This window comes from Podarcis raffonei, chromosome 8 (genome assembly GCF_027172205.1).
Source record: "Podarcis raffonei isolate rPodRaf1 chromosome 8, rPodRaf1.pri, whole genome shotgun sequence".
Lineage (NCBI taxonomy): Eukaryota > Metazoa > Chordata > Lepidosauria > Squamata > Lacertidae > Podarcis > Podarcis raffonei.
In genome coordinates this window covers 88,814,398-88,839,702 of record NC_070609.1, presented here as the reverse complement: position 1 = coordinate 88,839,702, position 25,305 = coordinate 88,814,398, and the positions used below count along the sequence as shown (strand labels likewise).

Genomic DNA, 25,305 nt, shown 5'->3' with positions numbered 1-25,305 from the left:
CTGAGCTTAGGCTGAGCAAATGATGGAAGAGAGACATGCTTATATGGCCGCCCAAACTTGCCCAGGAGGGAGTCCCATTGCAGGGGTGGCACTTGCTTCCAAGTAAGCATGCAGAGATGTGCACAACTCGCAATGTATTCAAAGGGCCCCCTCCGTGTGTACAAGCGTACACACACACCACACACGATGGTGTGGTGTGTGTATGAGTCAGTGATAGCGCAGTAGTTAGAGAGCTGGACTAGGTCTGGGAGAGACTTGGGTTCGAATCCCCACTCAGACACGAAGCTCACGGGGTGGCTCTTGTGCCAGTCACAGTAGCTTTGCCTAACCTACCTCACAGGGTTGTCGTAAGGATAAAGTGGGGAGGAGTAGGAGGTAAGCCAGCTTGAGCTCCTGGGAGGAAAGATGAGATACAAGAAGAAGAAGAAGAAGGGTAGTTTGGATTTGATATCCCGCTTTATCACTACCTTAAGGAGTCTCAAAGCAGCTAACAATCTCCTTTCCCTTCCTCCCCCACAACAAACACTCTGTGAGGTGAGTGGGGCTGAGAGACTTCAGAGAAGTGTGACTGGCCCAAGGTCACCCAGCAGCTGCATGTGGAGGAGCGGGGAATCGAACCCGGTTCACCAGATTACGAGTCCACCGCTCTTAAGCACTACACCACACTGGCTCATATAAATGTTAACAGTAGTAGTAGTAGTAATAATAATAATAATAATAATATCCAAGACAATAAATGCCACATGTTCCCTTTTGTCTTTACTGTTGAGTGGAAAACGACAAAAACAAGCAGCTCTGAGGAAGAAAAGGTCGGCCCCACAGCAGCCTATTATCACACACATCCAGATTCCAACACAGTCCTGGAATAATCTCCTGTACAGGAACGGCTGCAGAATTAAAAGAGGCTCCCCCTCGCCCATATAAGTAAGGGTTGTCAAACACACCATCCAGGTCCCATGACGAAGCCTCAGTTTTCCTGCTCCACCAAAAGGCTCATTGGGGAGAGGTTGCCGTTGCTGCCGCCGCTGGCCCATCGCAGTCTTGCTCCTTGTGTAGACCAGTCCTTTTTTGAATGCCAAAGTTATTGGCCGTTCCCTCCCACCTGATAGGTTACAGGGCGCTGGACTGGATAAGGTCTCTTTACCTTGGCAGGGCATGGGTGGGATCAGGTGGGGAGCCTGGTGGGCCAAGGTGGCTGGGCTGCCCACCTTCCCCTCTGGCAATACGTGGCAGTGAGGAGGGTGCCAAAGGAGTGGGAGGAGAGAGTTTCGGGTGCTCAGCCAGAGGGACTCCAAAAGCTCCCTTGCTCACAGCGCCGTGGAGCCCGCAGCGGACTTGGCCTCCACCTGGCGTCCAGCAGCGGGCAGCGTGCTTTCGTAGAACCTCTTCTGGGACCGCAGGAGCGGCGTCTGGGTCTCGCCGTCTTGGCAGGCCCTGCGCTTCATGCAGCGGAACGTATGCTGGGTCCAGCAGTAAACAGCGCAGTTCAGGAGGCCCTGGGATGACGCTGTCAGGGCCTAGGAGAGAGATGGGGAGACGGGCGGGTCAGTGGCTGCAGCAGAACTGGAGAGCAGCAAAATTCCAGTTGAAGCAGCAGAATACGGTGGTGCCATTTCAATCAGCTCTTTCCCACCCCCTCAAGACCATGAGGACTACCACCTTAATTTACTCTTTAAGGGGGGAAGGAACACAACGCAGCACTAAACCCCTTGATCTGCATGCTGAAGGTCTTGGGTTCAATCCCTGACACCTCCAGGTAGGTCTGGGAGGGACCCTTGCCTGAAAGCCACTGGTCCAACTCCATGAAATACCGTATTTTTCGCTTTATAGGACACACCGGGCCATAGGACGCACTGGACCATAGGAGGGGGAGAACAGGAAAAAAAATATTCTCCCCCTCTCTGCTCAGCGCCCCTACAGCGAAGCGGCAGGATAAATGGAGCCCCTTCCATTTCTCCTCCCGCTTGGCTGAAGGGGCGCTGCGCAGCTCTCCCTCTCGGCTGAAGCCAGGAGAGTCTTGCTCTCCCGGCTTCAGCAAAAGGAACCCGAAGCCTTTGGAGTGCATCGTGAGGTCCCGCTGCACTCCAAAGGCTTCAGGTTCCTTTCGCTGATCGACCCCTCTCGCTCTCCAGGCTTCAGCGAAAGCAACACGAAGCCTCCAGAGCGCGGAGGGAGTGCTCCCTCTGCGCTTCGGAGGCTTCGCGTTGCTATCGCTGAAGCCAAGGAGCCTGCATTCGCTCCATAGGACGCACACACATGTCCCCTTAATTTTTGGAGGGGGAAAAGTGCGTCCTATAGAGTGAAAAATACGGTACTTTGCTTTCATGTTGAGGCCTAGTCCGTTTCCAGCCTCTCTGGAGTCTCCTATCCTCACTGTTGCTGCTGTTTACTGTGCTTTTCTTCGGCTATCACCCTGTTTTCCTCCCTTAAATGTATTCCGTCTCCTTATCCACATCTTTAAACAGACAAAAAGGCCTCCTCTGAAATTGTTCGCCTCAGCTTTCCCCCCCTTTTCGTACCTTCCGCATTCGAAACAAGGTGCTCTACCGCTGCCCCTCCCCAATAGAAATCTTTGACATGAAATAACATGAATAGTGCCCCCGACTCTCCTTGGGTTGTCATGGACCTGTTGCTCATCCTCTCAGCCTGACATACCTCACAGGGTTGGCGTTAGAATAAAATGGCAACACAGGGAGGGGGGACAGTGTAGATTGTCATCTGAGAAGATACTGGGGTAGAAATCCCATAAACTGAGTGGCCCCAAAGAGCAGCCACCTCCACCCCCCAAAAAAAATCCCCATTTGCTTTTCAGAAGGAGCATCCAGTGCCATTTTGAAAGACGAGTAGAACCTGCAACAAAATGTTGCAGCGGGGTTCAACACACTGCAGCCCCTTTTGCTCGCCTCCTGGAAAAGGCCTAGTTAAGCATGACAGTTCCATTTCCTTCTCCATCCTGTTTTTTCTATTAAAAAAAAAACCCACCTGCCCAAAAGCAAAAGTCGATCAGCATTGTGTAGCTCCTGAACATGCTCAGTAGACTTGCCAGGTTAGGAGCACCCCCGTCCCCATAGATTTCAGGGCCCAAACTTGAGACCTGGGGGACGGAGGGGGTGCTGGTGATTATCTCTGCCCTCCCTCCCACCACTGAGCCCTGAAGATGAAAAGAGGGGGGAGCAGAGGCGGGCAGGACCCTACAAGCCTAGGCAATAAGTTGTAGCCAGCTCACACAGGGCTGAAGCGAACAAGCTGTATGCAGAGTTGTCTTCATAAAAAATCATTTTTGAAAAAGGCACTCTCACCCAGCTGGAGATGACAGGAAAACCTGTTCCTGTCTTCCCTGGGCTGTTTTAGCATTCCCCTACCCCAACATAACGGGACACAGGTGGCGCTGTGGGTTAAACCACAGAGCCTGGGACTTGCCGATCAGAAGGTTGGCTGTTCGAATCCCCGCAACGGGGTGAGCTCCCATTGCTCGGTCCCTGCTCCTGCCAACCTAGCAGTTCAAAAGCACTTCAAAGTGTAAGCAGATAAATAGGTACCGCTCCGTGGAAAGGTAAATGGCGTTTCCGTGTGCTGCTGTGGTTCGCCAGAAGCAGCTTAGTCATGCTGGCCACATGACCCAGAAGCTGTACGCCAGCTCCTTTGGCCAATAAAGCGAGATGAGCACCGCAACCCCAGAGTCGGTCATGGCTGGACCTAATGGTCAGAGGTCCCTTTACCTTTACTCCAACATATTTTCTGAACTTCTGCAAACTTTGAGTGATGCTTTCCTCTCTCTTGGAAGGTGGACGGTGCAATTGGCAGGTGGAGAATGAGTTTGTTATTAGTTTTTAGGATTCATTTTAATGTGGCTTTATTACCCCAGCTGCAGTCGGGGCAAGGGGCCCACCGTGCAGGGCTAGCCCATAGGTCCCATTGTCCACAGCGCTGGTCATATCAGTGGTGCCGTCAGGGGTTGACCTGAGGCTCACATTGTTTGTTTTATTTTTATTTATTTTCCTTGCATTGACAGCTTCCGTCATGGAGCCCAGAGGGATCCAAATGTGGCTCCCACGCAATCACTGTGGGATGTAATCCATGAGAGGCAGTCAAGTACAACATTCCTTGTAACGCTAGAGAAGACATGCGAGGGAATGTTTGGTCCAGCCAGTCAAAACTTCCTGTTCCTCCTGGCTGGAGCATCCTTCCTTTTGCATGTGATAGAAGGTGGGCGTGACCTTACCTGTCCAGGTAACAAAAGGACAAGTCACACAGCTCCCCTCTTTCTCTTTGACTTCCTTCATCGTTTGACCAGCTTCTAGCTAGGACTGCTCTGCTAGCTCTCAGCTAGCAGCAGCACTGGGATTATTCCCCCATATGGGGTAGATCCACATGTACATATTGGTAACTAAGTTTGCCTTCAGGGATCCAACTGGGAACTGATGTGAGTAAACTTGTTTTTATCATCTTTGAATAAGATTGTGGCATCTTTATTCTTTTTAAGAAGGATTCAAGGGAATTTACCAGGAACGTACAATTCAATCTGAGACAGGTTGAATTGTATAATAGTGAGAGGCTCACACGAGACTGCAACCAGTTATTTGCTGTGCATGAGAAGAGGAATGTAAACTCTGCTAAGGAAAGGAAATTGCTAGCGCAAGTTAGGAAGGATATTAATAAACAATATATCCTCTCCTGCCACCCTGAACATTCCCACAATCACTTGCTCAGGCATTGACAAGGCCCAGACCTGCTTGTTTTCAGCAAGGTAACAGGGCTGCTCGCATTTGAATTTGTATTTCTCAGAACCGTATTCAATTTAAAAATAAACAACAACTGCACATAAAACCATGCAATGAAAACCATATAAAAATGTTAAAATCAGAAATCGGGTAACTGTTGTGGGGGCGGGGAATGCATTCTTAATTGCCTGCATAAGCCTGATGGAAAAGAAAAAAATTTCAGCGGGCATTGAAAACCTGGCACAAAAAGGCGCCTGCTAAATCTCTAGTGGCGCAGAGTTCCACAGGACTGGGCCAACAACACTAAAGTCTCTGCTTCTTGTTGTTGTCAAATTTGCATCATAAACTCGGGGCACAAGCAAAGACTCTCCTGCAGGTGATCGAGGGTTCAGGCGATCTCTGAGTTACCCGGGACCTAAGTTGTTCAGGGCTTCAAAGATTAACACAATGCTTACCTCTAAAACACAAAATCCCATGTACGGCCTGGTGTGCTCCAAAGATGTCAGTCTGAAGATTCCAAGGATAAAGGCTGGAAAAATCAAAAGGGGAGGACTCAGTCACCAATAATATCACATCGCTGTCGCCCCAAAGTGACTTCAGTAAGGCACAGCTAGGTGTTTTTATTTCCCCAGCCAATTATTTGTTTTACTTATTAAACCTGCATCCTCTCAAAGAAATCCCAAAACTTCAAAACTTTAAAGCAGGCTTCCTCAACCTCAGCACTCCAGATGTTTTCAGACTACAATTCCCATCATCACCTGCCCCTAATTTTCCAGAATGCTTTTTTTGTGGGTTATCGGGAGAAAAGGTAAGAAGGAACATTGTTTTATTTATTTCCTTTAAATTAACTTATCTGAGAGGGCAAGCCACAGATATATCTATATCTACTTATCCGGGGGTAACTCTCATGGACTTTCTAGACACGTAACAAGGCAGACTGTCAAAGGCAGGGCATTCCCCAGCTTTCCTTACCTGGACCCCAGCAGCAAAAAAATATCATGGGGTACAAAAACACTCTTTGCTCTACCATCTTAATCATCGCCCACTCCTGATCGCCCACGTAGCCGGTTGAATTCAGAAACCTCTTGTACAGCGCTCTGGCTTGGAGAAGCAAAACCTGCAGAAAAACCAAAACCAGTTATCAGAATCTACTACAGTCATAGCTCATGTTACGGATGCTTCAGGTTACATGTTTTCGGGTTACGGACTGCGGGAAACCCGGAAGTACCGGAACAGGTTACTTCTGGGTTTCGCCGCTCGCACATGTGCAGAAACGCTGAATTGCGCATGCACAGAAGCGCCAAATTGCGCCTGTGCAGACGTGGTGCTTCAGGATGTGAATGATGCGGGTTGCGGACGTGCCTCCATCACGAATTACGTCCGCAACCCGAGGTTCCACTGTAGTTCCTCCTGATCGCGTTTAATGAGGAGGGCTTGGGCTCTAAGCCTCAGGCAGCAATGAAGCCCAGGATTAAATACACCCTGACTTCCTCAGAGGAAGGTGTTGCTAGAAATCTCACTAACATGAGCAATACACTCAATGTGTAAATAAAATAAAATTCAGCACAACCTTCTCTTATAATAGCAATGAAGTAGATGAAACAGGTAGCACTAAAAATACAGCAAAATCGCATCTGGCATGTGAGTTACATTTAGGGCTGGGCGATATATTGATACAGCATCCAAAACTGGTTTGAAGTCTATACTGTGATATCGGCGTCATAGTTTTAGACCTGGCAACATATCGCAAAACATGACGTGAAGCCAGCCAATGCCTCTACATAGCTCCAGCCTTATTTCAGACTACGTGATATATCGGTATATTGCTATGTTTAGCTGGTGATATATTGCGATGTTGAAAACCAGATATTGAACAGCCCCATATATGCAAAACCACATATACTGGATCCGCCCTCCTGTGACCCTCCTTACTTTCCTGAGCCAGCACGAGAGCAGACCTTACCCTCCAAGCAAGGCAGAGAGCTTTTAAGCACTTTGCTTTCCTTAATGGGCACGTCTCATTCAGCACACAAGCTCTGAGATGCCCTCACGAGATCTCATAGGGCCATTTAAGTTCCCGTGAAATCTCATGAGAGCCCAGTAGACAACGTGGGGTGCTTAAAAGCTCTTTCCACATCAGGAAAACACAGCACAAAATGAGCTTTTTACGCTCTCCACCTTGCATGCAATTAATTTGCAAGGTTTCAATTTGCAGGGTTGAAATTGTGGAAGTCAATTGCCCATAAGATGCAATTGCATTGTATTGCAAAAATGGTATCTCACACCGATACGCCCATCCAACATTGGCTCTTCCTAGTCTTCAAAATGCTAGAGAACGTTGGGGTCTCATCAGCATGTGGTGGGCATGTGGGAAAGTGGCTCAGTTCCAGGAAGAATTTGTTGAAATAAAAGCAAATACTGAACCAAACACGTCTAAATATCCAGAGCTGGCTCTGCTCAGCCTTTCTGCACGAGGTAGCACTAAGTTACAGTTCAAACCCCTGGTGGCCAGGCTCGTAATAATGAAATGCTGGAAGAATCTGGGGGGGGGGGGCTGCTTCTTTGACAAACTGGTACAATGCAGTATGTTAAGCAGCACTTGTGGAAAAATTGACTAACAGAATAAAATTCACATATGGTTTAAAGCACAAAGACTCTTTTGCAATAGACAGGGACAGCTTTATTATGTACACAGCTAAAAATGAAAACAGAGGACTCCCTTCACATTATGAAATTGTTGGGTAAGCATAAACTGTATAGTTATGGGTTTGCAGGGAGCAAGGGTCTCCTAAAATTCCTGGGTGCCCGGTTCTCCCCACAGTTTCTGAAATTAGTAAATGAGGGGTTCGGTCAAATTATTTGGCAAGGCCTAAAAAATAAGTCAAGCCAGCTTCCTCAGGAGATTGGCGGAGAGAGGTGCCATTGAAGAACAAAAACAGGCGATGGCAGAAAAGGCGGGACATTCAGTTTCAGGCAAGAAAGGGGATAGACTCCAGCTGTGTGTTAGTTTGCAAAAAGCAACAGCAGAGCTGGGAGAGGGAGGCTGCCAGGATTACAGAGAGTGATGTCATCCCAGGAAAAAAAGATCTATGATTCCATGATTCTACTGTGGGGAGTTTGTGGGGAGTGTTGTCCCAAACTAGGGTTTCCCGAAGTCTCACCACCTGCGCTGCCTGCTCCCCCTTTCCATTTTAAGCCTGGTGGAATAGGCCCTACGGTCCCTCTGGGTTGCAACACCAATCTGTAGCTCAGTGATACTGGATAGTTTTAGAAAATTTACAGTTACGTTGTACTGGAGCTCTATATAAGCAGGCCGACTGAACCCTTCAGTTCAGTTCTGTTCTGGCCTGTGAATAAACAAGAGCTGTTTGAAGAATCGCTGTGTCGTCTGATATGTTCACCCATGACTTAACACTGGCGACGAAGGTGGGGTCGATGGACATCAGAGCACAGCCAGATGCGGCCACCCTCTAAGCTGAATCACTGAGCTGAATCACTGAGCGTCATTTTCGATCCCTTATTTGCATAACTATCTACAGTATCCCCCTGCTGGCCCAGGGTGAGAACTTCAGTAAAACTTCATGCAAAAGGTCCCAGGTTCAGTCCCCGACAGCATCTCCAGGCAGGGCTTGGGCGAGAACCCAGTCCAAAACCCCAGAGAGCTGCTGCCAGTCAGTGTAGGAAATATTGATCCAGATGGGCCAATGATCTGTACAAGGCAGCTTCCCATGTTCTGCCAGCTGATCCTAAGGGCCTCAAGGCTTGACTCTCCAGTCCAGCCAACGTGTCTCGTGCCTGAGTCTTTCCCATGGGTACTGCTTTGGGTCTTGATCTCTGCCTAGTTTTGATTCTATGCCCCTATCTCTGGCCCTTCTTGCTGTTCCAGAACCTGAATCCCTCCTCGAAATAAAATAAAAAAAATTCTTCCAGTAGCACGTTGTTGTTGTTTAGTCGTTTAGTTGTGTACGACTCTTCGTAACCCCCTGGACCAGAGCACGCCAGGCACTTCTGTCTTCCACTGCCTCCCGCAGTTTGGTCAAACTTATGCTGGTAGCTTCGAGAACACTGTCCAACCATCTCGTCCTCTGTCGTCCCCTTCTCCTTGTGTCCTCCATCTTTCCCAACATCAGGGTCTTTTCCAGGGAGTCTTCTCTTCTCATGAGGTGGCCAAAGTATTGGAGCCTCAGCTTCACGATCTGTCCTTCCAGTGAGCACTCAGGGCTGATTTCCTTAAGAATGGAGAGGTTTGATCTTCTTGCAGTCCATGGGACTCTCAAGAGTCTCCTCCAGCACCATAAGGTATGAGCTTTCGTGTGCATGCACACTTCTTCAGATACCTTATCTAAAGAAGTGTGCATGCACATGAAAGCTCATACCAATAACAAACCAACTGTTCCTAAGGTGTTACTGGAAGAAATTTTTTTATTTTGTTTCGACTACGGCAGACCAACACAGCTACCTATCTGTAACTGAATCCCTCCTGTTTTAGACCCCACCCTGGCTTCTAGAATACCTCCCTGCCCACACCTGAAATTCCAGATCACCTGGAGCCCAGCTCTGCTTTTCCTGAGGCCAACTTTTTTGCAATCAGCACCTATGTCTCTTACCAGGATAGCAATGAAGCTGGCCAGGAATGAGATGAAAAACACTCCGATGCCGTAAGAGAACATCACACTGCACGGATGTTGATGGGGACCGGTGATGAACTTGACTTCCGTGTGCATCAAGAGGCACCTGCCAGACAGAAAGGAGATAGAAGCTCCATAAATAGCAACACCCTAGAGGTCCTGGGCCCTAAGGAAGTCAGATTAGCCTCAACCAGAGCCAGGGCCTTTTCAACAGTGGCTCCGGCCTGGTGGAACGCTCTGCCTCATGAGACCAGGGCCCTGAAGGATGTGATTTCTTTCTGCAGGGCCTGTAAGACAGAGTTGTTCTGCCTGGCCTTTGACTTGGAATCAACTTGATTCCCTCCCCCTCTTTCTTTTCTTTTCTCCTTCTGTGAGGGAACTCCTATTTGGGGACTTCCCTGGCTTTTTTCTGGCCCACGTAGGACCAGTCTGGATAGTTGGCCTTGGTGAAGATTTGACGTTTTCATCCCCAAAATGTTTCTGATTTGAGTTTCTACTGAAATGAGGCTGCATTTTAATGTTGTATTTTAATCTTGTTTTTAAGTTGTATTTTAATTAATTGTTTTTATACCTGGTGTTAGCCGCCCTGAGTCCGGTATTGGCTGGGGAGGGTGGGGTATAAATAAAAGTTATTATTATTATTATTATTTATTATTAGAAGGGGACCCTAGTCCCTGACAAAGCACAATATGGACTCACAGTCCAGTGGGACAGGCTGTAGAGGCTCACACAGGCAGGGCCAATCATTGTCAAAAGGAGGCACCCCAAGTAGCCTGGTCGCTGTAGCCCATGAGTGGATAACCTCGAGACTGGATTACTGCAACACGCTCAATGTCGGGCTGCCCTTGGAAGCTTCCGCTGGTGGCCAGAGTGCTGATGGGGCCCCTGGCTGACATCTCAAACTGGGCCAGGTTCAAGCTCCTTGTATTATTTTACAAAGCCCTGAATGACACAGGTCCAGGGCATCTCAGGGTCCAACTGAACACTTATATCCCAGCTTGATCACTGAGATCACTTGCAGGAACGTCGTAGTTGGCGAGGCTCATCTGAGATCGACACAGAAGCGAGCCTTTAGTGTCATTAGCCAGCTCCTGCGTAAGACTCTGCCAAGAGAGATTCAAACATTCACCTTTTATACTAATTCTCAAATGTTTACTGGAAACTTTTCTTTGCAGCCAGGCTTTTTCCCCCTTCTGTTAAGAAATGTATTTTTCTTTTTATTTATTTAAACATTTATTTATTGATTTATTTATTTATTTATTTATTTATTTATAGACACACAAGAACAGAAGAACAACAAAATTGAATGAAAACTAAAATTAAACATACGCACAAAATTCAAATTTGGTTGTTTCATGCACATTCTGCGGGGAAAATATATGATTGTTGTTGTGGGGGTGGTAATAAGATATGTAAAGAGAGATGTTTTGTTTATAAATATAAGTGAAATTTTCACTTAAAGCTGTAAGAGCTGGTGGAATGGTCTTCCTCAAGAGGTTGTGGACTCTCCTTCCTTGGAGGTTTTTAAACAGAGGTTGGATGGCCATCTGTCATGGATGCTTTAGCCGAGATTCCTGCATTGTAGGGGGTTGGACTAAATGACCCTCAGGATCCCATTCTATGATTCTATGATTCCTAAGAGTCATTTGGACCTTGTAATCATTAATATACAAAATTAAAATTTGCAACGTATTTGAAAATGAAGCTTTTTTTGTTTGCTCTCTACTGTACCTTGATTTTTTAGTTATTTTTTTCAGCAGTAACTGCAGACCAGATTTAGCTATACCATAAATCCTTAGTTAATCCCTCTAAATACTTCTATTTTCTTGTGATAACCCTCCTGGCCTCTAACAATTAATACATATTCAATTCCATAGGGACGCAGGTGGCGCTGTGGGTTAAACCACAGAAAAAATAACAAAAAATACAAAAATACAAAAAAGTTTAAAAACACATAAAGTTCACAATACTTATTTTTCATTAACATATTTCCCCGACCTCCTCATACCTCCCTTTTTTGTATTCCAATTCAAATTGTTAGTTCAGCAAATCCTTAACAGTAATTTTTAACCTATTTCTGCACCTTTTTTTCCATATCACTCAAAACATTACAGCTGGAAACCACTTAGTTTCTATCCGACATCATTCTAACATTCATTAATTTTACAATATTTCTGTAAATAGTCCTTAAATTTCTTCCAATCTTCTTCCGCCGACTCTTCTCCCTGGTCACGGATTCTGCCAGTCATTTCTGCCAATCCCATGTAGTCAATCATCTTCATCTGCCATTCTTCCAGAGTGGGTAAATCCTGTCTTCCAGTACTTTGCGATAAGTATTCTTGCTGCTGTTGTAGCATACATAAAAAAAGTTCTATCCTTCTTTGACACCAATTGGCTGACTATGCCCAGAAGAAAGGCCTCTGGTTTCTCCAGGAAGGTATATTTAAATACCTTTTTCAATTCATTATAAATCATTTCCCAGAAAGCCTTGATCTTAGGGCACGTCCACCAAAGGTGAAAGAATGTACCTTCATTTTCTTTGCATTTCCAACATTTATTGTCGGGCAAATGATAAATTTTTGCAAGCTTGACTGGGGTCATGTACCACCTGTATATCATTTTCATAATATTCTCTCTTAAGGCATTACATGCCGTAAATTTCATACCTGTGGTCCACAACTGTTCCCAGTCAGCAAACATAATGTTATGTCCAAGATCTTGTGCCCATTTAATCATAACAGATTTAACCGTCTCATCCTGAGTGTTCCATTTCAACAGCAAGGAGCCCAGAATAAAATTTAAGATATTAACTGATGTAAAGGAAAGGGGTGGATTTGCCCTGCCAGACTTTAAAGTTTATTATGAATCAGCAGCATTCTGCTGGTTGAAAGACTGGCTGCTTCTTGAGAACACAGACATTTTGGATTTAGAAGGTTTTAACAACGTTTTTGGGTGGCATGCATATTTGTGGTATGACAAGGTTAAAGCACATAAAGCATTTAATAACCATATTGTCAGGAAAGCATTGTTTAATGTTTGGATTAGATATACGGATTTATTTATTATGAATCAGCAGCATTCTGCTGGTTGAAAGACTGGCTGCTTCTTGAGAACACAGACATTTTGGATTTAGAAGGTTTTAACAACGTTTTTGGGTGGCATGCATATTTGTGGTATGACAAGGTTAAAGCACATAAAGCATTTAATAACCATATTGTCAGGAAAGCATTGTTTAATGTTTGGATTAGATATACGGATTTATTGGAAAATAAAACCCCAAGGTGGTTGTCACCAATGGAAGCGAAAGCTCAGAAAAAGCTCAATATGGAGGCCAAATGGCCGAAATATTGGGAAATTTTGGAACAAGGAGGAGATAGACTGAAACTGCAGAGTTTTGAGAAACTAAAAAAACAAAGTGCGAGATTGGCTTCATTATTATCAGATAATGGAGGCATATAATTTGGATAAGAAAATCGGCTTCCAGGTGGAAAAATCAAAATTGGAAACAGAACTGTTAGAACCTAAAACTAAGATTTTGTCAAAGATGTATAACTGTTAACCTAATTCAACCCACATTTTACCATCTTCCTCATAAGAATATGGGTGGGCTTTGTCAAAAGCCTTACTGAAATCAAGATACACTATGTCCACAGTATTCCCCCGATGCACCAAGCCTGTAACGCTATCAAAAGAAGAAATATGATTTGTCTGGCGTGACTTAGTTTTTGAGAAACCCATGCTGGGTCTTAGTAATCACAGCATCCTTTTCTAAATGCTCACAGGCTGACTGTTGAATTATCTGTTCTAGGACATTTCCTGGTATTGATGTCGCTGCTCACTTGTTGGTTGTTACCTGGGTCTTCTTTCCCCCTCTTTTGAAGATGGGGACCATTATGTACTGAAGTTCTCACCCTGGGCCAGCAGGGTGATACTGTAGATAGTTATGCAAATACGGGATCGAAAGTGACGTTCAGTGATTGGATAGTTTTAGAAAGTTGTAAGGTGGCCCTGATGCCCTCCACCCCTACCGAGGCAGTCATCCGGGTGCTGCGAGGCCTTTTTGCAACGCATGGGTGTCCCGATGTCCTCGTCTCCAAGAACGGACCGCAGTTCACCTCAGGCACTTTTGAGCGATACCTTTTGGGACTGGGCATCTGCCATGCCCTAACGGCACCATTTCATCCATCCAGCACCATCCAGAATGGTGCGCTTGGCAAAAGAGGCACTGGCAAGCCTGGACCAGGGAGACTGGCACGAGCGGATTGCTGAATACTTGTTCGTGCAACACATCACCCCTCATGCGGCCCCAGGGCGGAGTCCTGCCAAACTGCTTATGGGCCGCCGCCTCAGGTCTCCGCTCGACCGGCTTGGCTGCCCCCGGACTTTGCCGCGGCCAAACCTCCAGGCGGTGCCAACGCGCCACGGTCATTTGTTCCAGGAAACCAGGTCTTTGCCCGGAACTTTGTGGGGGACATTCCTTGGGTGCCAGCCACAGTAGTGGGAGTCACTGGACCTCGCTCGTACCAGGTGGCGCTCGAAGACGGACGTTTGTGGCGCTGGCACATAGACCAGCTTAGGCGCAGGGTTGGGGACTTGGGCACTACTGCAGTGCCCCCAGCTGCGCTCATGGCTCCGGAACAGACACTTACAGATGGTGAGGCTCCACCTACACCTCTCTTGCAAACTGGGGGCGTGGAGCCGAACCAAGCCGCTTCAGAGGGTCTGCCGGACTTCCCACAGACTCAGACCACTGCCGTGCCTGACATTTCGCCAACTCCACTTGTGGAGGTTCCACCCACAGCAGCGGTTCCAGGGGACTTGGTTTCAACGCCACCTAGGGTCACGCCACAGCCTCAGCAAGAATCGGGCAGCCCAACGGACCTGGGTACTGCTCCCCGGCAGTCTGGCAGAGTTTCCAAGCGCCCAACTTATTTAAAGGACTATGTTGTTGGACATGTAATACTGTTGGTCTAATGGAAGTATGTGAAATGTAACCGATATGCTTTTGTGCCTAATTGAACCAATGTGTAGTGCTGTATATAAGGAAACCATTACGATGGTAACTAACGCCTTATCTCGGTGGGGAGGGGTGTTATGTGCTGAAGTTCTCACCCTGGGCCAGCAGGGGGATACTGTGGATAAGTGTTCAAATAAGGGATCGAAAGTGATGTTCAGTGATTGGATAGTTTTAGAAAGTTGTAGCAATTATGTGTACTGGAGCTCTATATAAGCAGGCTGACTGAGCCCTTCAGCTCAGTTCCTGTTCTGACCTCTGAAAAAAGAAGAGCTGTTTGAAGAATCGCTGTGTCATCTGATATGTTCACCCACAACTTAACAGGGACAACATTTGCCTGCCTCCAGTCTGTAGGGACTTCACCTGCTCTCCAGGAATTCTCAAAAATTATAGACAGAGGCTCTGAGATTACATTCTCAAACCCCTTTAGTACCCTTGGGTACAGCTCATTAGACCCTGGAGCTTTTAATTTGTTTAACGTAGCTAGGTGTTCCTTTCCCACCACTTCTCCTATATTGGGCTGCAGTTCCCGCCTTTCATTGTTTTCTCCCCTCAGTGGACCTACCACTTGCTTGTTCTTCCTGCTGCTTTGAACATAGCCAAATAAACCTTTATTGCGTGGCAAGTCCCCCTCCCCCCTTGAGAAATAAATACACAGGACACGGTATTTAAGGTTAATGGGCGAAAACAGCCACAACTTTATTGATTGCAGGAATTGAGCGGTATTGGCTTAGGCCTATCGGCTATCAGCTGGAGAGGCGAAGAGAGGGCGGTCCTCGGGGCATAAATAGCCCAGGCCACACACACACACCCCCGACCAGCCCATTGGCTAGGCAGGGAGATGACACGCGTGAGGATTCCTTCATTCTTGCGGGGGCTGTGAGCCAGCCCCCGTGTGCATGGGGAGGGCGTGGGCCCGCAACCCCACCTCCTCTTCAGTTCGGAAGTGGCTTTATTATCTTTCACCTCTCTTGCAAGCCTGAGATCATTCTGAGCTTTAGCCCGCCTGACCTTTCCCCCTGTCACAGTTGGCTACTCATGTATACTCTTCCTTCACAATTCCCCTTTAAACCCACAGTGTGAATGTGGCCTAGGTCAGCCCTCTTGGCCAGGATTCCAGCAATAAGTGGGTCCGGATCCACATCGAGAATAGCAAACAGCTGCTCTCTACCGTGTTCCGTGCTCTTCCAATGCCCACCTGCCTCAGCAGATGGAATGTCCATATTCAAAAAAGCATGAGAAACTGTTAGCCTGGTCATGGAATTTCCCACCACAGGAGAGGACATTTGAACCGGCATGGTGGTTCCTCCTCCCTCTTTGTCATCTCCTTTGTCATCTAGAAGTCTCTGGAAATACACTTTATTTTTTTTTATAAATATTTATTAATTTTTCACAGATTATAAAGACACAAATCACAACAAAACAAAAACATAAACACACGCAAAACACAAAAAACACCACATGTATAATTTCAAACCCTTTTTTCATAAAAGATTTTCCCGACCTCCTCATACCTCCCCTTACTGCATTCCAATCCCTAATTAATTATGATCAACAAATCCTTCCCTATTTTCTAATAAATAAATTTTAACCTTTCTTTTCATATAACATAATGGTGATGTATGGAAGTGAGAGCTGGACCATAAAGAAGGCTGATCGCCGAAGAATTGATGCTTTTGAATTATGGTGCTGGAGAAGACTCTTGAGAGTCCCATGGACTGCAAGAAGATCAAACGCATCCATTCTTAATGAAATCAGCCCTGAGTGCTCACTGGAAGGACAGATCGTGAAGCTGAGGCTCCAGTACTTTGGCCACCTCATGAGAAGAGAAGACTCCCTGGAGAAGACACTGATGCTGGGAAAGATGGAGGGCACAAGGAGAAGGGGGCGACAGAGGATGAGATGGTTGGATAGTGTTCTCGAAGCCACAAACATGAGTCTGACCAAACTGCGGGAGGTAGTGGAGGACAGAGGTGCCTGGCGTGCTCTGGTCCATGGGGTCACGAAGAGTCGGACACGACTAAACGACTAAACAACAACAACAATGGTTACAGCATTCAACCTCATATTTTCCAAATCCACCACGTCTCAGCATTCCACAATTTTACAATGTTTCTTAAGATAGTCTTTAAATTTCTTCCATTCTTCTTCCGCTGTCTCTTTTCCCTGGTCTCGGATTCTGCCGGTCATCTCTGCCAGTCTCATATAGTCTATAACTTTCATCTGCCATTCTTCCACGGTGGGTAGTTCTTCTGTCTTCCAATACTTCGCGATCAGTATTCTTGCTGCTGTTGTAGCATACATTAAGAATGTCCTGTCCTTCTTTGACACCAACTGGCCAACCATCCCCAAGAGAAAGGCCTCTGGTTTCTTCGGAAAGGTATATTTAAATACCTTTTTTATTTCATTATAAATCTTCTCCCAGAAAGCCTTAATCTTTGGGCACGTCCACCAGAGGTGAAAGAATGTACCTTCATTCTCTTTACATTTCCAACACTTATTGTCAGACAAGTGGTAAATCTTAGCAAGTTTGACTGGGGTCATGTACCACCTGTAAATCATTTTCATAATATTTTCTTTTAAGGCGTTACACGCCGTGAACTTTATACCGGTGATCCATAACCGTTCCCAGTCTTCAAACATAATGTTATGACCAATGTCTTGTGCCCACTTAATCATAGCTGATTTAACTGTTTCATCCTGTGTATTCCATTTCAGCAGCAAGTTATACATTTTTGACAAATTCTTTGTTCTGGATTCTAACAATTCTGTCTCAAGTTTTGATTTTTCCACCTGGAAGCCATTTTTCCTGTCTGACTTAAAGACCTCCATTATTTGATAATAATGAAGCCAGTCCCGCACTTTATCTTTTAGTTTCTCATAACTCTGCAATTTCCATTTGTCCCCCTCATGTTCCACAATTTCCCAATATTTCGGCCATTTCAGCCCCATATTAAGTTTTTTCACAGCCTTTGCCTCCATTGGCGATAACCACCTAGGAGTTTTATTTTCCAACAAATCCTTATATTTTGTCCAGACCTTATATAATGCTTTCCTGACAATATGGTTTTTAAAAGCTTTGTGGGCTTTAACCTTGTCGTACCTCAAATATGCATGCCACCCAAAAATGTTATTAAATCCTTCTAAATCCAAAATATCTGTATTCTCAAGTAGTAGCCATTCCTTCAACCAGCAGAAAGCTGCTGATTCATAATAAAGTTTTAAGTCTGGCAGGGCAAATCCCCCTCTTTCTTTTGCATCAGTTAATATCTTAAATTTTATTCTGGGCTTTTTGCCCTGCCAGACAAATTTAGAAATATCTCTTTGCCACTTCTTGAAACAATCCATCTTATCCACAATCTGCAAAGTTTGGAACAAAAATAACATTCTAGGCAATACATTCATTTTTATAACTGCAATTCGACCCAACAAGGAAAGCTTCAATTTCGTCCAAATTTCCAAGTCTTTTTTCACTTCTATCCAGCATTTTTCATAATTATCTTTAAATAAGTTCAAATTTTTAGTTGTCATATTTATCCCCAGATATTTCACTTTCTTAGCCACCGTTAAACCTGTCTCATTCTGAAACCTATCCCTTTCCATAGGTGTTAAGTTTTTCTCCAAAACCTTAGTTTTAGTTTTATTCAATTTAAATCCTGCTACTTGACCAAACTCTTGAATTAGTTCTAAAACCCTTTTTGTACTAGATTCTGGCTCTTGTAAAGTAAGTACTAAGTCATCTGCAAATGCTCTCAGTTTATATTGTTTAACTCCGACCTGAATCCCCCTAACCAACTGATCACTTCTAATCCTATTTAGCAAAACCTCCAGGACCGATATAAAAAGTAATGGAGAGATTGGGCACCCCTGACGTGTTCCTTTTTCTATCTTAAATTCCTCTGTAACCACATTGTTCACAATTAGTTTAGCTTTCTGTTCTGAATATTTTGCACCAATACCATTTTCAAATCCTTGACCTACCCCCATCCCCTGAAGATTTTTCTTCATGAAACTCCAAGAAATATTGTCAAAAGCTTTCTCCGCATCAACAAATATAAGGACAGCTTTAGTGTTTATGTTCACTTCTAACATTTCCAAAATGTCAATAATGTTCCTTACATTAGCTGACAAATGTCTTCTCGGGAGAAAGCCCGCTTGGTCCCCATGAATCACCTCTGTCAAAACCTTCTTCAGTCTGTTAGCTAAAATATCAGCAAATATTTTGTAATCCACATTCAATAGCGAGATGGGACGATAGTTCTTAAGCTGAGTCTTTTCTGTCTCCGTCTTTGGTATTAGTGTAATATAGGCCTCTTTCCACGAATCCGGTGCCCTTTTCCCCTCCAAAATTTCGTTACAAACTTCCTTCATTGGTTGTATAATCCACTCCTTCAACATCTTATAGTACTTGGAAGTGAGTCCGTCTGGTCCTGGAGATTTGCCCAATTGCATCTTTTGAATGGCCCCTTCTATTTCTTGTTCAGTTATTTTCTGGTTCAACACAATTTTATGTTCCTGAGAGATTTTTTGTAATCCATACTTTTCAATAAATTGGTCTATGTCCTCTTCTTTCTGCGGCCCTTGTGAGTATAGTTGTTTAAAATATCTTTGAAAACAATTTCTAATCTCATTGGGCTTATGAATACTCTTTCCTTCCACTTCTAGACTTGAGACCATATTTAATTTTTGTCTTTTACGTAATTGCCAAGCCAGACGTTTACCGCATTTATCAGCTGATTCAAATGTCTTTTGTTTCATTTGTTTAATTTTCCACTCTATTTCTTGATTCATCAATTCCATATATTGTGTTTGATAAAGTTTAATTTCTCTCAAAATCTCTTGGGACTTTGGTTTTGATCTTAATCTTTTTTCTCCATCCTTTATCTTCTCCAGAATCTTGTCTTTTTTTTCCTTCTGCATTCTCTTTTGGATTGCATTTTGTTGTATCAAAAATCCTCTCATTACGGCTTTGCTTGCGTCCCAAATTACTCTTTTCTCCACATTAGTATTCATGTTTATTTCAAAATAATCTCTCGGGTTTTTTGAGCCTTTTTGTATACCTCTTGATCTCTAAACAAGTTGTCATTCATTCTCCATCTAAAAGTGCCAGTTGTTGTTTGTTTCGTTACCATTTTTACTGGGTTGTGGTCGGAGCAAGTTTTTGGGCAGATTTCCACTTTTTTTATCTTTGATGCCATTCCTCTAGTGACCCAAATTTGGTCGATTCTAGTCCATGTCAATTTGGCTTCAGAAAAGAAGGTTCCCTCTCTTTCAAGGGGGTTCTTTGTTCTCCATATATCAATCAGATCCATATTGTCAGTCATTTCAAAAAATGTTTTTGGTAGTCTTCCATCCTTGGTCAATGTTTGTCTTTGAGTTTTGTCCATGTTCGTCGAAACTACTCCATTCATATCTCCCATCATTATTAAGTTATAGTCCAGATAGTCCAACAAGGTCTCATGCAACTTCTTAAAAAATTCTGATTTCCCCTCATTAGGTGCATATATTCCCACAATCAAAAATTTTTCTCCTTGAACTTGAATTTCAATTGCCAAGAATCTTCCTTGTTCATCCTTAAACATAAATTTTGGTGACAGTTTCTCTTTTGCATATATCACAATTCCTCTTTTTTTAACTCTATCAGATGAAATAAATTCTTGTCCCAATCTCTTATTCACTAATAGTTTCCTATGTGACCTTGTCACATGAGTTTCTTGTAAACAAATCAAGTCCAATTGTTCTTTCTTTAAAATATGAAAAACAGCTTTCCTCTTTCGGGGCATGTTAAGTCCATTACAATTCCAGCTTAGAAGTTGCAAGGCCATGATGGGACTATTTAGTTCCTCCTACTGCTCCAAGACGTTGTTCTTCCTCTGTCGGTGGCGACAATCCAAATGATAGGTTTGCAATGTCCAGAATGTCTTTCTCTGATACTCCCGGCCCTCCTCCAAGTTCCACCTCCTTTTGTAGATCCTCTTCGTGATCTCTCAAAAATAAATCTTTCTCACTCAGGGATCTTATTCTTATCTTCCTTCCTTTATACTTGAAAGATAGGCCTTGTGGGTATTCCCATCTGAAGAATATCTTATTTTTTTTCAGTAAAATAGTCAGATCCTTGTAGTTTGCCCTTACGTCCAAGATATGTTTCGGAATATCTTTGTAAATCTCCACGTGGGAATCCTCAATCTCCAGAGATCTTTGATAATGTAGATTTAAGATCTTATCTCTTTCTTCTTTAGATCTTAATGTTATCAAACAGTCTCTTGCTCTGTTTTTCCTTTGTTTCGTACCAAGTCTGAATGCACTCACTATTTTAAATTCTTCTTGCTCCAGATCCTGTTGCCAAAAATCCACAAATTCTTTTGTTATGAACTCCACCAAGTTGTCCCCCTCCTTTTCTGGAATAAATCTTATCCTTAAATTCCTTTCTTTCCTTTGTAATTCAATCATAGACAAAGTCAGGTCGTGTTCCTCCAATCTCTTGACAACCGGTGGTATCCTCTCCTGAGTAGCCACAGCAATATCTCTTGCTTCTTCTGCCATTTTTCTGGTGGTGGCTGAATCTTCCAAAAGTCTTGCAATAGTCTCAGTATTAGAATTCACTTTACTTCCAAGATCATCAATGCTTTTTGTATTCAAATCAATTTTTTTTACTAGCTCAGCCACTTGTTTATTAGTTTCTGAGACTTGTTTATTAGTTTCCACCACTTGTCTACTAGTCTCAATTCCCTGCCTGGTCAAATTTTCCAAAGATACATTTATTTTATTAAGAGCTTGGGCCAGGGGATCTTCTGCAGACATTGCTCTGGCTTTTATTTGAGATGCAACAGCTGCTCCTGTGCCACCCGACGTTGAAGCCCTTCGTTGATGAGAACTGTCAGTTTGGTATTGTCTACCAGATCTTAAACTTGCTTTCTCTTCAAATTTCCCCTTCTCTCTATCCATAACACTCTCATTCAAAGCCAAGGTCACTTCCCAGACTTCTACTTTCGTTTCTTAAGGGAAATTTCCACTCAGCTTTACTGTGTTGTCTCAGTTAGTAATGTAACAAAGAATGTCCACTAGGGGGTATAACAATAATTTTTTTTTTGTATCTTGTTAAAGTCCTTTTTCCAGTTTGCCACAGTTTCAAACTGTTAAAAATGTTATTTTGTATTTAACGTCCCTCCTGAAGTAATGTATCTTATGCAGAGTTAATGTAACAACTTTTCCTAGTGCGTTGACAGCCCTTCATTAATTCCCTTGTCCCAGCAGTCCGACTCCAGCAAATCAAAACATCGGTAGCTTTTCCCCTTTAGGGTCGTACCTTTCTTGCAGGTACCCAAAAGTTCAATCTCCCCTCCCCTTCGCACCTGCCCGCCAGGGGTGGGGGGTAGTCTTCAAACGGTAGATTTTCGACTTTAAAAAGGATCTTATCTTTAGTTGCAGCTTACAGTGTCTTTGTTTTAAATCTTTACAGCAGGGAGAGGCAGACTTCCTTTTTGTACCTTTCCCGTGATAGTTCCAATTTTTAACTAATAAAGCATTAGTAAGTCCAATCTGTTCATCCTACTCACGAGTAGTTGCTTTGGTCCGAATTCCATAGAAGAAATTAGCGCTCTCCAATCATGGCGATGCGGCTTCACTCCACAGGCTGTATCCGACCCTCAGCACCGCGCCGCTCTCCCGTCGTCGCTCCGAAGCCTTTAAAAAGGCTCTTTTGCAGTTCGGGGGGGGGCGCAAAAGGTGCCCACCGGGTCTTTTAGCTCACAGGAATCCGCTCCTGTGATTTTTAAGGGTCCCCGCTTCGCCGTAGCGGCAGGACCCGAACCCGCGGAGCAGACCTCCCTCGGAGCTCCGAGGGAAATCCGCCATTAATCGCTGGCGCTAACCGGAAGTCTCTGGAAATACACTTTAGAAGATTAAATGAGAATTCCTGGGACTAGAGGAATATAATTATTGGGGTATCTTCCTCTCTTTGGTGTCCACCCTTCTTCCTTTTGGTCCTTCTTATCACCCAAAAAGGTGACCACAACCGCTTCTGAGAAGAGAAAATGTTGGCGCCTAGGCCCTAAAGTTGCGGAGGCCTTTAGAGTCAAAGGTTTAAGGACGGCCAGTGTTTTGGTTACCCTAACTCCATTTGAAAATGCCAGACAGCAGTGGCCACTTCACCTTTTTGAACTCTCTCACAACCAAATGATGTTGACGACCGTCAAGAGAGAGATGGTGGCAGTGGCAGGAATTGCCTTGTGTTTTCTTGAGCACGCTGACAAGTCTAAAAAAGCCTCTTGAGAATCAATGATTGGTGGGGATGTGAAGTCAGAAAGCCCAGTCTGTCTCCTCTCTACTCTAGGCTGTTTAAGGATAGTGAATAGTGGAAGCAAATCATGGCACATGGCAGTGGTGGCCTCCACAAATGGCTGGTTCTGCAGTTGACGAATCCTGTTATTTTGCTGGGGTTCCTCCTTCCCACCAGCTCATTTCCTGCTCCTGAGTATACGTCGTATGAAGTGATCACCCCAAGGCAGTTGGTGCTTTGGGGAGGGAAAGCCAAGAAGAATGAACTTTCCTATATCCTCAATGTATCAGGAAAGGACTACGTCATTCAGTTGAAGCCCAGGAAGCACGACTTCCTGGTCAAAAACCTCCCACTCTTCACATACAGTTCCCAGGGCAGACGGATCGAAAGTCATCCCTACATCCCTGTTGAATGCTACCACGAAGGGCATGTGGATGGCGTAGCCAATTCGCTTGTGGTTCTGAAGACCTGCTCTGGCTTGACAGGATTCCTAAGTATCAGAGACAGAAATTATGGCATAGAGCCTTTCCACGGTTCTTCAACTTTTCAGCACCTTCTCTACCTGATCAACGAACCAAAGCCTTGTATGTGTGGAATGAGAGCTCCAGTTGCAAAGCGTCAGGCAGAAGAACTGAGGGCGGAAAGAGGGACCCGGCGTGACCCAAGGCACCCAAAATACATTGAGCTGTACATTGTTGTGGACGAGAAGCTGTTTCAGTTTGAAGGTGCCAATGAAACCAGGATGGCATACCTCATTTTGGACATAGTTAACTTAATGGGTGTGCACTTCCGGGAGCTGCACACAAGTATTGTCCTGATTGGACTGGAGATCTGGAACACAGGCAACCCTTTCGAGGTTACAAATGACGTTGGGTTGCTTCTGAATAATTTCAACAGCTGGAGAGTGAACGGTCTTGCGAAGTGGATGAAGCACGACACAGCCCTGTTGCTCACTCACCAGGAGTTCGAGCACACCCTCGGGAAGTCATACGGTAATGCCATCTGCAGGCCAAGCTATTCTGCAGAGGTTTTGAGCCTCTTGCAGAAGAATCCAATTCTCTTTTCAAGGGCCATGTCCCATGAGTTGGGTCATCACATGGGGCTTGAACACGACGAATCCAACTGTGTTTGTGGAGGATACAAAACCTGTGTCATGCATTCGTACAAGGCAGAAACGAACAAGTTCAGCAACTGCAGCATTCACACTTTTGCAGAACTTGTGCTGGAAGGGAACCTGGACTGCCTGAACAACAGGCCCCAAAAGATACCATCTATCAAGCATTGTGGCAATGGAGTGTTGGATAAGGGAGAAGAATGCGACTGCGGTGGCACGCAGAGGTGCAAGCAGAATCTTTGCTGCAACCCTGACTGCACCTTGAAGCCACGTGCACAATGCTCTTCTGGGCCATGTTGTAAAAACTGTCACTTCCTTCCAAGTGGAGACCTTTGTCGAATTCAGATCAATGAGTGTGACCTTCCTGAGTACTGTAGTGGGAAATCTGAGTGGTGCCCCAATGATGTGTACATGCAAGACGGGACGCCGTGCAGCAAACACGATTCCCATTGTTATGCCAAGCAGTGTTGGACTCACAAGTACCTGTGCGCCAGGATCTTTGGCTATGGAGCCACAGCGGCTCCAGCATCCTGCTTTCAGTCTCGGAATAGTGTGGGGGATGCGTATGGCAACTGTGGCAGGGATTGGACAGGAAGTACTTTTGTGAAATGCCAGCCTCAAGACGTAAAGTGCGGGAGAGTTCAGTGTACCAACGTCAGAAACATACCTTCAATGCCACACTATGCCGTGACTCCCACTGAGTTGTCAGGCACTAGCGCTAGCTGCTGGAGCGTGGCCTACCATGGCGGGACAGATTTTGTGGATCTCGGAATGGTGCCTGATGGCACTCCATGTGGCCCTGGGAAACTCTGCAAGAACCATACGTGCATTTTCAGGAAGAAGGCAGTGTGTGATCCCAACAAAAAGTGCAATGACAGAGGTGTTTGTAACAACCTCAATAACTGCCACTGCAACAGTGGCTGGGCCCCTCCAAACTGCATGTTTTGGGGGTCTGGGGGAAGCATCGATGGTGGGTATCCAAGGCAGAACTGGAGCACAAAAGTCGTGAAACGAACTTTTGAAACAGTGATCCCTCTAGGAGTCCTGGTTCTTGCCGCTATCACTTTTATTGTGCCAAGGCTGCGGAAGCTACCAGAATGGTGTAGGCAATTCACCAGCTCACGGGTTGGAGGGAATCTGCAAGGCAGCAGCCTAGATGTTGACAAAGTTGATTCCTGTCGCGTTTGCAAAGTAAAGGAAGGATTGAACTCTACAGATTCCAAAGAGTAATGCTTGTGGACATTTCAAGGCATCCTTGGACCTCCTGTTAAGACATCGACTGCACTCCAAAGCATCTATAATAAAGCAGAGGTTGGTGGCAAGTGGACTCCAGTTCCCATCATCCCTGGCTGTTGACCATGCTGTGCCAGTGGCTGATGGGAACTGTAGTTCAGCCATATGTCGGGGCGGCGCACATGCTCCCTCATCCCAGAAATAAATTTCCCCTGTATATAGTCCTTATAATAGGAGCAATTGTAATACGGTCTTTGCTCTAATAAAATTTGCATTTTCCCCCAGTTGCAAAAGCCTTAAGAAGAATGCACTGAAAT

At 45.0% G+C, this 25,305-nt stretch overlaps 2 protein-coding genes and 1 long non-coding RNA gene across 3 annotated transcripts; 1 reads left to right on the top strand and 2 right to left on the bottom strand.

Moving 5' to 3' along the window:
* Positions 1-739: 739 nt before the first annotated feature.
* On the bottom strand, positions 740-13,977 carry LOC128420363 (transmembrane protein 116-like). The gene is made up of 5 exons (XM_053401962.1): positions 13,874-13,977; positions 9,329-9,455; positions 5,694-5,853; positions 5,177-5,250; positions 740-1,517 (listed from the first exon to the last, which is right to left on the bottom strand). The coding sequence occupies exons 1-5, from the start codon at positions 13,975-13,977 to the stop codon at positions 1,308-1,310; spliced, it is 675 nt and encodes a 224-aa protein (XP_053257937.1). The 3' UTR covers positions 740-1,307.
* LOC128420058 (uncharacterized) lies at positions 1,679-2,479 on the bottom strand. Its single transcript, XR_008331960.1, has 2 exons — positions 2,257-2,479; positions 1,679-1,891 (listed from the first exon to the last, which is right to left on the bottom strand). It is a non-coding gene; the product is annotated as an uncharacterized LOC128420058 (long non-coding RNA).
* Positions 13,978-15,543: 1,566 nt separating the features above from the next.
* On the top strand, positions 15,544-25,272 carry LOC128420034 (disintegrin and metalloproteinase domain-containing protein 21-like). The gene is made up of 2 exons (XM_053401414.1): positions 15,544-15,694; positions 22,241-25,272. Exon 2 carries the CDS (start codon positions 22,730-22,732, stop codon positions 24,983-24,985), a length of 2,256 nt encoding a protein of 751 aa, XP_053257389.1. The 5' UTR covers positions 15,544-15,694; positions 22,241-22,729; the 3' UTR covers positions 24,986-25,272.
* Positions 25,273-25,305: the final 33 nt, after the last annotated feature.